This window comes from Pygocentrus nattereri, chromosome 22, assembly GCF_015220715.1.
Source record: "Pygocentrus nattereri isolate fPygNat1 chromosome 22, fPygNat1.pri, whole genome shotgun sequence".
Classification (NCBI taxonomy): Eukaryota; Metazoa; Chordata; class Actinopteri; order Characiformes; family Serrasalmidae; genus Pygocentrus; species Pygocentrus nattereri.
Genome location: NC_051232.1, coordinates 11,086,218 through 11,101,140, shown reverse-complemented (window position 1 = coordinate 11,101,140; position 14,923 = coordinate 11,086,218). Strand labels below are relative to the sequence as shown.

At 42.2% G+C, this 14,923-nt stretch overlaps 1 protein-coding gene and 1 long non-coding RNA gene across 2 annotated transcripts; one reads left to right on the top strand and one right to left on the bottom strand.

The window, feature by feature from the left end:
- Positions 1-2,341: 2,341 nt before the first annotated feature.
- On the bottom strand, positions 2,342-10,355 carry LOC119262039 (C-type lectin domain family 4 member M-like). The gene is made up of 5 exons (XM_037532892.1): positions 10,126-10,355; positions 5,171-5,605; positions 3,682-3,806; positions 3,476-3,582; positions 2,342-3,373 (listed from the first exon to the last, which is right to left on the bottom strand). Exons 1-5 carry the CDS (start codon positions 10,313-10,315, stop codon positions 3,223-3,225), a joined length of 1,008 nt encoding a protein of 335 aa, XP_037388789.1. The 5' UTR covers positions 10,316-10,355; the 3' UTR covers positions 2,342-3,222.
- A 1,900-nt stretch (positions 10,356-12,255) lies between these two features.
- Positions 12,256-13,719, top strand: LOC108416329. Its single transcript, XR_001857178.2, has 2 exons — positions 12,256-13,164; positions 13,263-13,719. It is a non-coding gene; the product is annotated as an uncharacterized LOC108416329 (long non-coding RNA).
- The last annotated feature ends 1,204 nt before the right edge of the window (positions 13,720-14,923 follow it).

The following is a 14,923-nucleotide window of genomic DNA, read 5'->3' as shown; positions in this document are numbered from 1 at the left end:
GCAAAGGGACCAGTATTTGCAACATTGGACCTGTGTGCAGTCTCCAATGGGGCAGGCTGAAGGACAGCTGGGTGAGAGTGTCTCTCTGGTGGCCTTTCAGCATGCTGAGCATCATTTGCAGTTGCTGATTGCTTTGGTTTTCCAACACAGCCTTCAGCCATGTAGGTGGCTGTTCAGAGTCAGAAGCAAAATGTCTTCTTCTGACATTTTTATTGTTTGTTCGTTTTTTTTTTTTTTTTTTCTTAACGTTTGTGGAGCTGTATGCACATTTTAGTGGCGTGTGGAGCGCTTACAATGTCTTCCTGCGCGTTTTTGTGGCACCTTTGACGCTTGTAATACGTTTCTGCGCAAACTTGTGGCGCCTTTGTTTTTTTTTTGTTTGTTTGTTTTTTATGCGCAGCGCTGTGCAGAGAATGTAGAGCTAGCGTAAGCCGCCAATGTGTAGCGTTTTGCTCAACGCTTCGTTTTCTCCCAAAAAGTGGCACTTTCAATGTTATCGTCACACTCCAAGCACAAAATGTCCCAGTTCTGACACCAGTTGTCGCGTTTTTATGGTCTCTATGTTTATGGAGTTTACTTGCGTGGGTGTAGAAGCAAGCCGCGACAAAGACACTTGAAGGTAGTTAGCCGAGTTGTTTACTGAGAATCTTCTACAGTACAGGGCAATGAAGTAACCAACACTCACCACAGTCTCAAAATGAATGGGACGCTGTTACAGTCTCTGTGTGGTTACGGTCTGGCTACAGGTGTTGAGGCACTCTTGCTCGGGCACAGAACGCTATTGTTTTCGCCCATGCGGTGAGCTACGAGCTGCCTTCTTCATAAACCAAACTTAGACTACTGTTCTCCTACTGCGGCTGCGCATGACTTGCAAAACAACTGAACACAGAAACAGCCTAGCCAATGGCACAAAAGTAACTCCACTAACAATATTAAACACAATTTAAAGTAAGCTAAATGATTTTAATCCATCTACACTACAATATTTAGTAAATTATCATTTCGCAGGAAACACTAACTTTCGTTCTTCTGGTAAATTGACCCCGACTTTTGCTGAAGTGAGGAAGACCAAGCAGATGGATATTTAGATTGGCAATTTTAGATAAAGTACACTAATAATACCTGGGTGGTGAATTTGAAGGATCTTCCTTGTTCTGGCGTACTCCTCTGTGTTAGGGTCATGGCCTAACCCTGTCGGTGCACTCATAGGCAGCCACCACCATGTCCTCTCGTTCTTCTCTCTTCAGCTTCACCAAGCAGTTCTTTAGAAACATTCTGAGATATCTCTTGAATCAGTAGAAGACAGAGGTGGTAGAGCAGCCATATTCAGTTAACACCATGAAATAATGAAGTAGAAGTAGATCTGAAGTAAGAGCAGAACTCCAGTGGACACAGTAGCACTAATACATATGGCATGAACCAGCATGTGTTTAGCACGGAGCTTAAAGTATAAATGAGTAAAAAATTGACTTCTTTCCTCACAAGTATAATTGAGCATATATGAAAGTAGTGTTTGAAAATACTCAAAAAATATAAATCTATCCAATTGTACAGGTAACTGAGTAAACTGGTTATAACTGTTCACCTCTGTTAGGAGAATGTAAAGAAGTGAACATGTCTCTGTCAAATCTGTGAAAACACTACTTCTTTACTCTATGCTTTAATGGCAGTTTAAGGGTTGTGTTCCTTTAGCAGTTTCTTTGGGCTTTAAAGAAATAACACTGTGGTTTAGGTGTGAATATGGCAGTGTAGCCAGTATTGTGCTGGTTTGTTTCTACCATGTCAACATGCTAGAAATATTAACATAAAATCAGTTTGTTAATGACCTGGTTTGTCAACATTACACACACACACACACACACACACACACACACACACACACACACACACACACACACACACACACACACACTATGTATCGATTGTTGAGCCATGTTTGTTTGTGTACATTATCTATTTCCTCTGAAGTTATTTTGGGACTTTTTACCCAGTGTTTCTTTGAATTGCTCAGTAGCAACAATTTGAGTCAAGTGTCAAGCAAATGAATTATAAAATGTAAGGAATAGTCTTAAAAAGACATTAGTGGAACATACTAAAGGATTGAGTTTCACTAGGGTGGCGCTAGAGGGCAGTAAGGAAGTCAGTTCACCTTGAAGATTTTGCTTCTGTAAAATTCAAGCTGCTTTATGGTGCCAGTACAAGACAATAAAGAAGGAAAGCTGGTTTTGTACATTCTGTACAGTAAGCATAATTTCCATTAAAACAATTCATTTCAATAAAGTACAACCTCCTTTTTAAATGTAAATAAAAACAGATTTAAAGTGATGTGCAAGCGCTATATTTAATTGAAAATAGGACAAAAACATCAACGGTCAAAGCTGCTTAAAAACAGGCTTAAAAGGTTCATTTTCTTAAATATACAGAACTTTCAGGAACTGTCTTGTGGCAAAGGTGGCATCCTATGACAGTGGCAGGTTTGACAGTAGTAACTAATGACAGTAGTAGTTAAACACAGCTAACATCAGAATCATGAATGTAGGTATGGGCTGTGTTAAAGACTTCCTAAAATCAACAACCATATCCTCTGTTTTCATAACATTCAGATGAAGAAATGACTAATTTCACCATGACGCAGCGTCATGAACTACAGCTCCATTAGCATAAAAGATTAACAGTTCCTGTATTGTCCACTAACTTTATAATAAGACTATTTTCACAACTGTTCCAACACTCACTGGTATACATAATATAAAGGACAGGAGACTGAGGGAAAACAGTAAACAAGTATAAAAGTAAGAATCATCAAGAATAATAACACCAGAAGTTGTTCGCAAAAGCACGTTTGAGTCACAGAATGAGGTAAAATAGTTTAACAACTGCTGAAATATTCTGAATTATACTGTTTAATGGTAGATTCCTGTAATAGGCTGTTAATGCTTAAAAAGTATATATATATATACATAAAAGTAAAAGACTGTGTGTGTGTGTGTGTGTGTTGGGGGGGTGGGGGTAAGTGCCAGGCTCAAAAGCTTGTCAGGCAGTAACTGATTTGCTACAAAAGTTCAGGCAGAATTCAAAAGTTTACTATTTTCTTTGATGCAAGTAAATCCATATTTTTTCAAAAATGTAAGATAAATGCTGTTTGAGTGTAAAATATATCATATATAATCTTAAACGTACAGACAAACTCAGGTCCTGCTGTTCACCCTCATGTAGACTAAACTAAAATCTTTTCTCACAGATTCCAACTGCAGGACGATCACAGGAATAATCAGCCCAGGTTGAGACTCGTTCAGATCCAGTATATTTATAGCCAGTTACAGCACAGTCCTCATTTCGTCCATAATCATTGGGTTCCCCTGTCCACCAGAACCTGAAACACAGAGAATCAGATTGTCTTCACTATTACACCTCTAGACCTTCTTAGAGAGTGAATACAGCATCATGAGCAGAGCTCAGCTCAGTGGTCCTTTACTTAGCGGCCAGTGTTGATTTGTCCACCCATTTCCAGACCCCCTCTGTGTCAACATCCCTCAGACCAATCCAAGCTTCAGAGCTGCCAAATGCTTCACTGATGAACTCCTGACATGGTACAGTATGGAATAATGTGATTAGATAACAGCTAAAGGGGTGTAGTGCACTGTATCTCTCTCTCTCTCTCTCTCTCTCTCTCTCTCTCACCTGTTCTTCTCTGCTGTTTATGATCACCAGGTCTGCTCCTCTCTCTCTGCAGAACTTTCTGCTCTCACTCCAGCTCTTCTTCTCAGTAGAGATGTAGTAGAAATTGGAAGTTTTCTTTTCTTGCTCTTTTCGTAGAGAAAGTCATGCATTAATAGGTCAATTCATTTGAAGGGGAGCTCGAGTGATTCTTCAGATTTTCTGCATAATTCAGTCATTAAGATGTTAATACTCTGTCTTTATTTAACGTACAGTCAGAATTAAGACTGCTAGTCTGCTATCACAGCAGTTGCTGTCTGCAGTCTTCAGTCACAGCTATCCCATCTTCCCTGTTGTTCCTCAGTGCTGTCGTGTGGCGCATTTTCAAATATCTGGCTTTTCAGCAGTTTATACATTTCAAAATAGCATGAAACATTCAGGGAGTCATTAGTTGTTGCTCTTTCTTAAGAGACGATTAAAGCATCTTTAAATAAATGTGCTTTAATGTCGTTGCTGCAGACTTCAGAGTCACCAAGTGTCTCTAATGTGACAGCACAACAGTGTTTGTTAGTCTTAGCTCACCTGAAGACATATTTGCATAAAAATGAAAAAATGGCTTTGACACGTGGTCATTTAGAGGGGATTTATCAGTCTAGTTTCTCCAGCAGGGGGTGGTGTTTGCACAAAAGTGTCTCCTTAAATAGAGAAGAAACATCCATCCATCCATCCATCTACTAATCCGCTCCTCCGTCAGGGTCGCGGGGGGGTGCTGGAGCCTATCCCAGCAGTCTTCGGGCGGAAGGCAGGATACACCCTGGACAGGTCGCCAGTCCATCGCAGGGCAGACAGACAGACACTCACACCTAGGGGTAATTTAGCATGTCCAATCAACCTGACTGCATGTCTTTGGAAGGAAACCGGAGGAAACCCACACAGACACGGGGAGAACATGCAAACTCCACACAGAGAGGACCCCGGTCACCCGCTCGGGGAATCGAACCCAGGCCCTCTTTGCTGTGAGGCGACAGCGCTACCCACCACGCCACCGTGCTGCCTAGAGAAGAAACAGCCACAAATATTTCAAAAAGATGGTGACACTCAATGTTACATTATTTATGTGATTTTAATACAATGGGGCACTTTATTGTTTAACATGTTTTTAAGTATCATATCAATATTTCGATTTTTCCCAGGCCTAGAATATAGTAATAGAGAGCTGAGTCATAGTTGAGTGGCACTCAGAGACGCTGAGCAGTGCACACCTGCTGTTGTGAGTGTCTTTATATAAAAACAACAATTTTCTGTTTTTAGGCTCTGTTTGCCTTGTGATTCCTGTATAATGTGTCCACATCAGTCGGGAGGGTGCTCCGATATATCTTACTGCATTATATTGATTTTATGGATTTTTTCTTGATCTTACGGCCCCCAGTCATGAGCTACTAAGAGTAGTTCTAGAGTAGTTCTAGTAGTTCTAGTTTCCTTCTGATCACTAACTTGAGCTTTATTTACTCACCTAATTCTGCCAAATTCTTCTGAAGCGTTTCCTTTTCTTTCTGTAATTGGACCATCTCATTTGCCATGTTCTCATTATTGGTCTGTATCTGGTCTCTCTCTCTAGTCAGGTTGATGTAGCTGGTCTGTATCTGGTCTCTCTCTCTAGTCAGGTTGATGTAGCTGGTCTGTAACTGGTCTCTCTCTCTAGTCAGGTTGATGTAGCTGGTCTGTAACTGGTCTCTCTCTCTAGTCAGGTTGATGTAGCTGGTCTGTAACTGGTCTCTCTCTCTAGCCAGGTTGATGTAGCTGGTCTGTATCTGGTCTCTCTCTGTAGTCAGGTTGTTGAACTTGATCCACAGCACTGTGATGGCAGTCAGCAGGAGAACACACAGCAGCCCCAGACACACTGCAGTCAGTCGGCAGTATCTTCTTCCTACCGTATTGACTCTGGAAACTAGAAAGATACACAATAATATTCACCAATTCAGTGTATTCACTTTACCTAAATGCATGACATTTCTGTGATAGATACTAGAATGTAACTGCTGCACCATTTAAGGTGGAACCAAAAATATTTGAACAACTCGTTGGCAAACAAGTAGGAAACCAGCTTCAGCCTCATTTGCCATTCTTCGTATTGGCCATATCTGAATGGTGGAGATGCAGCTCATCAGTAGCTGGTGGTAAAGTATCTCCAGCTCTAATACAACAAAAACAATTAAAATGAACGTTTCTGGCTCCATCTTTAAAGAACTTTAAAATAACTTAACAGCAGTGGTGTTCAAGGTGCAACGGTAAGGGCGGGAACAGCGATGCTGTGACGCAAACAGAAGATCCACTGTAGGGCAGACCATCTCATTTCGGTTCAGCCTTCAGGGGCCTACATGCCTTCACAGACTGCGTCCTCCAAAGGATGCAGCCTCTGAACTGGGACACACTGTCTGACAGGTGTGTGATGGAGACAGGGTCACATGATCACCCAAAGAGTTCTGGAAATTGGAGTCCATGCTGGTGGACTGCATGATACCTACACATACACGCTTTGTACAACATTAAGTTGGGGTGGGTAATATAAACTGCTCAAAAAATAAAGGGAACACTCAAATAACATCCCAGATCTGAATGAATGAAATATTCTCAGTGAATACTTTGTTCTGTACAAAGTTGAATGTGCTGACAACAAAATCACACAAAAATCATCAATGGAAATCAAATTTATTAACCAATGGAGGCCTGGATTTGGAGTCACACACAAAATTAAAGTGGAAAAACACACGACAGGCTGATCCAACTTTGATGTAATGTCCTTAAAACAAGTCAAAATGAGGCTCAGTAATGTGTGTGGCCTCCACGTGCCTGTATGACCTCCCTACAATGCCTGGGCATGCTCCTGATGAGGTGGCGGATGGTCTCCTGAGGGATCTCCTCCCAGACCTGGACTAAAGCATCCGCCAACTCCTGGACAGTCTGTGGTGCAACGTGGCGTTTGTGGATGGAGCGAGACATGATGTCCCAGATGTGCTCAATCGGATTCAGGTCTGGGGAACGGGTGGGCCAGTCCATAGCTTCAATGCCTTCATCTTGCAGGAACTGCTGACACACTCCAGCCACATGAGGTCTAGCATTGTCCTGCATTAGGAGGTTTGTGCAGACACATGCACATTTGTGGCCTGCTGGAGGTCATTTTGCAGGGCTCTGGCAGTGCTGCTCCTGTTCCTCCTTGCACAAAGGCGGAGGTAGCGGTCCTGCTGCTGGATTGTTGCCCTCCTACGGCCTCCTCCACGTCTCCTGGTGTACTGGCCTGTCTCCTGGACGCTGACGGACACAGCAAACCTTCTTGCCACAGCTCGCATTGATTGTGCCATCCTGGATGAGCTGCACTACCTGAGCCACTTGTGTGGGTTGTAGAGTCCGTCTCATGCTACCACGAGTGTGAAAGCACCACCAACATTCAAAAGTGACCAAAACATCAGCCAGAAAGCAGAAAGGTACTGAGAAGTGGTCTGTGGTCCCCACCTTCAGAACCACTCCTTTATTGAGTGTGCCTTGCTAATTGCCATTAATTTCCACCTGTTGTCTATTCCATTTGCACAACAGCTGTGAAATTGATTGTCAATCAGTGTTGCTTCCTAAGTGGACAGTTTGATTTCACAGAAGTTTGATTTACTTGGAGTTATATTGTGTTGTTTAAGTGTTCCCTTTATTTTTTTGAGCAGTGTATATATGTTCACCTACCAAAATATCCAGATAACAGCATCCTGTGACCACTGAGGAAGTTCTGCTGTGACTGATCCATTATTACCAGTTCAACACACCACCACCACGTCAGTATAAATGCAGTGCTGAGAGTGATTCACCACCCACATAATACCTGCTCAGTGGTGGTCCTGTGGGGGTCATGACCATTAAAGAACAGGGTAAAAGGGGGCTCATTTTCTATCTCGATCGCACCTCTCTCTCATTCTCAAGCATTATTTAAGGTCTAGGATGCATCACGTTAAGCCAGTGCTGTGCAGGGCTGCATTAGGTCCCAGTCTAACAACTATTGTCACAGTGGAAAACAGACAGATTCTATGGAACTCCCAGTTTGTTTCTGTGTCTGCTTGTGTCTAACTGTAAGTATCAAATAATGTGGACAAATGAATTCAGAGAAGAGAGAAGAATGTTCAGATATGGGAACTTGTGGGAGCATTTTGCAACTAACCTCACATGACTGGTTATAAAAAGAATACTTTAGAGCCACAGTCTCTCAGAAGCAAAGATGGACAGAGGTTCACCAATCTGCGAAAAACTGTGCCTAAAAATTGTGGAACACTTCAGAAAAATGTTCCTCAACATGAGATTGCGAAGACTTTGGATATCCCACCATCTGCAGTACATAATACCATCAAAAGATTCAGAGAATCCCTGTGCACAAGGGACAAGGCAGACGGTTAATATTGGATGCTTGTGATCTTCAATCCCTTAGGCAGCACTGCATGGAAAACAGGCATTCTGTACTGGAAATTACTGCATGCACTCAGTAACACTTCCAGAAATCATTGTCTGTGAACATTATGTTTGCCATGCAATCCGTAAATGCAAGTTAAAGTTGTATTACGCAAAGAAGAAGCCATATGTCAACATGATCCAGAAACACTGACGTCTTCTCTGGGCCAAAGCTTATTCAAAATAGACTTAGGCAGAATGGAAAACTGTTCTGTGCTCAGATTAATCAAAACCATGGATGCTGTCCTGCAGACTGGAAAGAAGAGGGACCACCCAGCTTCCAACACAGTTGAAAAGCCGGTAGCTCTGATGGTATAGGGTTGCATTAGTGCCTATCATCAAGGCACCATCAATGCTGAACAGTACATAGAGGTTTTAGAACAACATACAGTATGCTCCCATCCAGACAACGTCTCTATCAGGGAAGGCCTTGCATATTTCAGCAAGACACATCCTGCATCCATCACAACAGCATGGCTTCGGCAGAGTCCGGGATGCTGAACTGGCCTGCCTGCATTGCAGACCTTTCACCAATAGAAAACATTTGGCACTAATGTATTTAAGTAGAGATAAAAGTATTGTTATATGCCTAGTTCTTTCAGTTAATTTAGTCATTCGGTTTAGTAGCAATTATTTAGTCTTTTGTTGCTGGGAATTTTGAGGGGTAGGACTATTTGCTTAGGAAAACGGCACGAGTCTAGCAGTAAAGAGAGTAGCCCCAGAAAACTTGTAAAGAGATCTATGTGTTCTGGATTTCTGGAACACTAGCGGGCGCTCTAGAGAGAGTCCAAAATTAAGATGGACCATTTCAGCAAAACCACAGTTTATACACGTTATACAGTTTATACACTAGAATGTTTTTAATGTGAAGAAAATATTCATTTCCTGAACACAGAACAGCATAAAACATTTTAACCTGCAGCTCCAGTAGCCCATCCAGCTAGCAGTAGAGCCGAGTGCTATCCTGAGACACAGCACCGTTTCCCCCTTGGTTTTGTATGCCATTCCTGAGTTATTCATTTAAGTTAAGTTGGACTGTGATCTCGTCTCTGCTCATCTCTGAGAACCCAGTATTAAAATTTTAAAATACTCAGGAAAGTAGGAACCCATCAAAAGTGCATTTGAAACTACGATGTATGAGTGTCAGTTACTTCTGCTTAATTACCAGCAGACTGACTGTTGTAGCTGAATAAAGAGCCCTTTGCAAACCGCCTCTCTCACAACCAAACTTTCTCTCGTACATGTGACCTCAATCGCACAGTTTCAATCTCAAAAGGTTCATTTTCTCTCGCGTCCTCTTTTGTCATATTAGGCGTTATACCCTCTATTGCGGCCCTCTTTGTCTCTCTCTCTCTCTCTCTCTCTCTCTCTCATGCACTCTCTTCCTCTTTCTCTCCGAGTTTGCTGAGTGGGTGAACATTCGCCTGTGTAACCTTATAAGGTTTGAGGCTGCTTAACAAACATTTGGGCCTACAACCCCGGAAGGCCAGGCAATGTTTATAAGCAACACTCTATTCAACACTAAATTCATTAATGAGCAACAAGATTAATGTGGAATGTCTGTTCTCCCTGATTTGTCACTGTTAATACACTGATCTAGTTCTTACAGGTTCTGTCACACAGTACAAGAGGCTGAAGCCCATAAGCTGTGTAAACGTTTTAAAGCGTGATGAAGATTGTGGGTGAGTGGGCGTGTATATTTATATTTGTATATTACAGTGTTACACAGATACACATTCAAACTGCTCACCTTGAGAAATATGAGTGAATATTTGATGAAACTCAGCACCAAACACTTTTCAGATGTGTAACTGAATTGGAGTTCCATGTTGTGACGTCACACAACTCCATCTAAACCTCCCTTGACCCCTAGATCTGCATGTTGGTTGGTGCTTTTTGGTATAGGCCTTGTGTGTGTGTGTGTGTGTGTGTGTGTGTGTGTGTGTGTGTGTGTGTGTGTGTGTGTGTGTGTGTGTGTGTCTGTACCTGAGGTCATAGCTCCTTTACGGCTTCTGGTCACACTCGTCTCTGGGACATCATCTTCATTGGCGTAGATGTCCTCATAATCATTGCTGTCGTCTGAATGAGTTGATGTGTTGTCTGTAATTCCTGAATTTGCATATATATCCTCATTCATCTTCAGCTCTTTGATCTTCTGTAAACGTGTTGATGCCATTAAGTGGGTTTTTGCTGTTTCTGCAGATGTGAAGTCTCCACTGCAGTCTTCAGCTCTCAAAGTGACTCTGTCTGGGTGATACTGCTGAATACATACTTGTTCTCAGGACAGGAAGTTTAGGTGTTTCATATCAGCTTTGACACTTTCATACCATCTGTGTCTGAGGTTGTTGTATCCGCAGAAGAACTTCATGTGGCTGAAGTGTGAACTCAATGCATTGCAGACTTTCATGATAGTGTGGCACATACTTTGGTTTGCAAAGTATGCCTAGCCAAGATGCTGGAATATCTAGGAATATTTCCTGGCACAGAAATGATTGGGGCCTTTTGCACCAATAGGGCTTATGCCTGGTCAGTCATAACATTCTGGGCATAATTTTTAGGCCATTGCACCAACTGGCCGTCAAATGAATTTTCACCAAGACTGGGGTGTATCTTTTATGCCTAGCTGGGAGCAGATGCAAAGCCAATTTCTAGACTTTTTCTAGGCTGATAACTACTTTAGGCAAGCTTAGAACTTATATCTAAGCAAAAGTTGAAGTATGACTTACTTTTTTACTCAGTGTAAAAAAACATGCTTATAAATAAGTAAAAAAAGTGAAAGTATTTCTTTAAAATCGTTTTTATTCAATGTTTTAAACAAGATATGTTTTTTATTGAGGGTTTGAGGTGAACATCATCAAACTAAGCATATATATGTGAGGGTCCAGCCTGTGCCGCTGGCCGCCAGCAGAGGGCAACAGTGGAGAGGCGCCACCAGTTCAGCAAACTCCAATTCCCAGAAGCCCTTAGGACCAACCTGGCACACCTGTGGACTCCTCTACTTAAGACCGCAGGAAACAGCAGCACTTCGTCACACCTTTCTAGAGGAGTGACTACGGCACTTAGCCCAGACAGGTATTTAAAAGGGACTGAAAAAAAGAGCTGCAAAAACCAAATTGCCCCAAAAATACTTAATAGACAAAAAGAAGGCCTAAACAAGAAACGGCTCCAAGCCAAACAAAGTGTTCTACAAAGAACAAACAGGTGAAACATAAAGCTTATCTTCCTCTCATGATCACAGAGGACGTGCCTTTGGTTTTCTGATTACTGAACTTTTCTTGCTCAGCCTTCGTTTGAGCACGCTGCTTCCAGCGTCCCCTTTGTCTGCCCTTTCCTGACGTTTTTCATTCCCATACGTTGATGTGGTTTTTCCTGTTTTCGCTTGTGCTTCCCGGTGGCACAGCGGTATCTCCTCGGATTCAGTACATCAGCGGTTCGAGCCTGGCTCTGAGTCACCTCAACCCCAACGTGCAGAATCACTCCATTTGCACTTCATCACCTCATTCATTTATTTAAGACCCTTTATCACAGGTTCTCCTCTCTGCACTTGGGTCCACCTCTCTGCCATTCCGTAACACTATAATGGTTTATGCTAGAACTCATAGAGCACCCATACACTTTTGGTTGTTTGACTTCCTTTACAAGAATTTCAGATGGATGTTGATGGAATCTGTACTTAGGAAAAAAAAACATGGATTTTTATTTTGGCAGTACAAACAGGACACCAGGTAAAATGGAAAGAGCTGTCAGATGTCCACAAATATTCCCATATTTTTAGAACCAGAGTCGGTAGTTGTTGTTTTTCTTCTTTATTTAGGATTTTCAATTGTACTGTGTTCTGTTCTTTCAAACTCTCCCATACTGACCCTTTTCTTGTTTATAACTTAAGCTGACTTTTAGACTTTTTCTTATTAAATGAACATGGAAGTGTCAATGTTGGAGAAATGCTTGTTTTTTTTGTGCCGCTTCATTCCATTCATTTACATCATTAAGAACGCCCCAATGCCGTGTTGGAAGCCAATTCTGAATATGCTCTGATATTGCTCATCTCATTACTGTTGCTGCAGCTACACCCCCAAAGGTGGAGCCGGAACCTTTGTATTCGCGTGTTCTGGCACGCCTGTAAATCTGATGCACAAGCGACATCCGTAAACAACAACGATGGACGACGAAGCCGCTTCTCTTGGTCCACTGAGGGACTTTCGCTTTAAAAAACGTCCTGATGGGACTTTCCAAAAGACTGCTGTTGTATGCAAGTTGTGCAAAAAGGCGTTTGCTGCTCACCGAAGCTGCTCAAGCCTAAAATACCATCTCAATGCCAAACAGCTGCTTTCAGCGGTAAATAACCGGCCCAGCCGGCCCGCACTGGACCAGGCGACCGGGTTCAGGGCCGAAATAAGGAAGTCTGGGTCTGAAACAACTCCCCGGCTAAATGGATCGCAGCAGACTGCAGACCGCTGTCGGGGGTCGAGGACAGGGGGCTACAGTCTGTGTTAGACCGCGACACCGGACCTGCTCACGAACTCCCGTGTAGGAAAACCATGGCGGGGAAGATCAGGCAGCTTTATGGAGACGAAAAGCAGCCAAAACACGACCTGCTGAATGCAGGTGATCGCATCTTTCGCCCTCACTGTAGAGAAAGCCAACAACAGACATCATGCAGGAAACTGCGCAGACCTTTTTTCTGTAGTTCTGGAAAATTGAGCTAAATGTGACAACAATTGGCGCCGATTGTGCAGAAACATGATGGCAACAGCGAGACGGCTCCCATTTCAGCAGATGCCGTGTGCTGCGCATGTTAGTCAGAGATCCGTCACTGTGCGCCTGGACAGTTGTGGATTTAATGATGTTCTAGCAAAGTGCCGCAAGATTGTGGGTCATTTCAGACGCAGTCCAGCCACCACAGTGGAACTGTATAAAGAGTAAAGGGCACCAGGAAAATGACCCCTAATCCAGGATGTTTCCACAAGGTGTTCCACACTGTTTATGATCCGTCGTCTTGGAAACAGCCATCCTTGAACCATGCAGGTAAATGGAACAGTGTAAATTATTTTCTGAATCATTATCGCCTAAATTGATCACTGTAATTGATGAACTAATTTATTTTTATTTCTTTCTCACTGCAGACATGTGACTCATCTTCTTGGTGGAGAGACTTGCGTCTCATGTTCTGCGGTCTTGCCTGTCCTGTGATTCCTGGACCACACTATGAAGGTCTCTGATGAGGATTCTGCTTACATTGTGAAATTCAAGACCGCCTTCATGAAGGACTTGTCAGAGCGGAAAGCTGCACTTAATTATGATTGGCTCAAAATGGCTACAGTGCTTGACCCTCGCTTTCAGGACTTAGAGTTGCTTGTGAGCACAGACTCTGTTAGGACAAATAGTGAAATGAGACAGAAACACAATATTTTATGTTGTACCTTATTAACATCATATGGTCATTTCAAATTTAATGCATGGAACATATTCCAAAAAGGTTGGCACAGGAGTACGTCTACCACTGTGTTACAGAACTTTCCTTTTAACAACACTTAATAAAACGTTTGGGGGCTGAAGACGGGTCCAGCTTTGGAGGCTTAATTTTTGGCTGTTTTTTTTGTTACATTCTTCAGCTGTTCAACACAGCCTTCAGTGTTTTGTTTTGCACACCTTTTCAGTGGGAGACAAGTCTACCAGGTAGGCCAGTCTAGCACCTGCTCTTATCCAGCCATGCTGTGGTAACGTGCAGATTATGGCTTGACATTCTCATGTTGAAATAAGCATGGATGTCCCTAAAAAAGACATCGTCTAAAAGGCAGCATAGGTTGCTCCAAAATGTGCTCAGTGTTAAGGAAGCTTTCACAGATGCGCAAGTGAGCCACTACTAGTACCTCGTATCAGACGTAACATGACAGATCCTGGCTTTTGCCTTTTATGCTGGTAGTAACCTGGATGGTCCTTTTATTCTTTGGCTCAGGGAACACGACGCCAGTATTTCTATAAATGATCTAAAGGAAACTCCACAATACGTTTCCACTGTGGATCAGTCTACTTTAGATGACTTTTAGCCCAAAGAAGCTGCTGCGTTTCTGGACATTGTTGACATACTGTGCATCACACAGTCTCAACTTGTATTTGTCAGTGCAGTGATGGACAGTGTTTATTGACAGTGCTTTTTTAAAGCATTCTTCTTTAGATATCCATCACAGGTGACATTATGCACTTTTTGTGGTTTCTCTGCTTTACACACCTGAATCAGCCAACAAGGAGGCTTTTAATGAGCCAATAAGTTGAATCAGGTTAGTGCAATGAGACAAAGCACAAACATTTACTATAAAACAGACTATAACTATTTAAATCTGATTTTTAACCATTCTTAACCACATCGGTAGATTGCAAGTTCAGTCGAGGCTGATGACAGCGGCCAGGAGTGCAAGAGAGCACATTTGACCTTGCTCTCTCCGGTGAATCAAAATAACAGAAAATCGTTAATGTACATCTTGTGTTATGTTGTGTTGGATATATTTTTTGCATATATTTAAAAAAAAATCAGGTTCAACACTTATGTTGTCTTTGTAGTTTTTAAATTAAATATAAGGTTTAAATAATTTGGACATCATTGCATTTTGTTTCATGTACATTTCTTACAGCGTCCCAACATTTTTGGACATGGATGGTGTAATTTGGTTTGGTTTTTTTACATTATCCTTGTACACCAAGTTGTTATCAGACTTTTTTACTTAGTGTTTCTTATATTGCTCAGTAGCAACAATTTCAGTCAACTGTCAAGCAAATGTATTAAAAA

Excerpts from the sequence above, each read along its gene's own strand:
- LOC119262039 (XM_037532892.1), bottom strand. The coding sequence starts at position 10,315 with ATGGCATCAACACGTTTACAGAAGATCAAAGAGCTGAAGATGAATGAG. Across the intron at positions 3,807-5,170 it reads GAAGAATTTGGCAGAATTAG|AGCAAGAAAAGAAAACTTCC; the intron begins GTGAGTAAATAA and ends CTCTACGAAAAG. Across the intron at positions 3,583-3,681 it reads TAAACAGCAGAGAAGAACAG|GAGTTCATCAGTGAAGCATT; the intron begins GTGAGAGAGAGA and ends GTACCATGTCAG.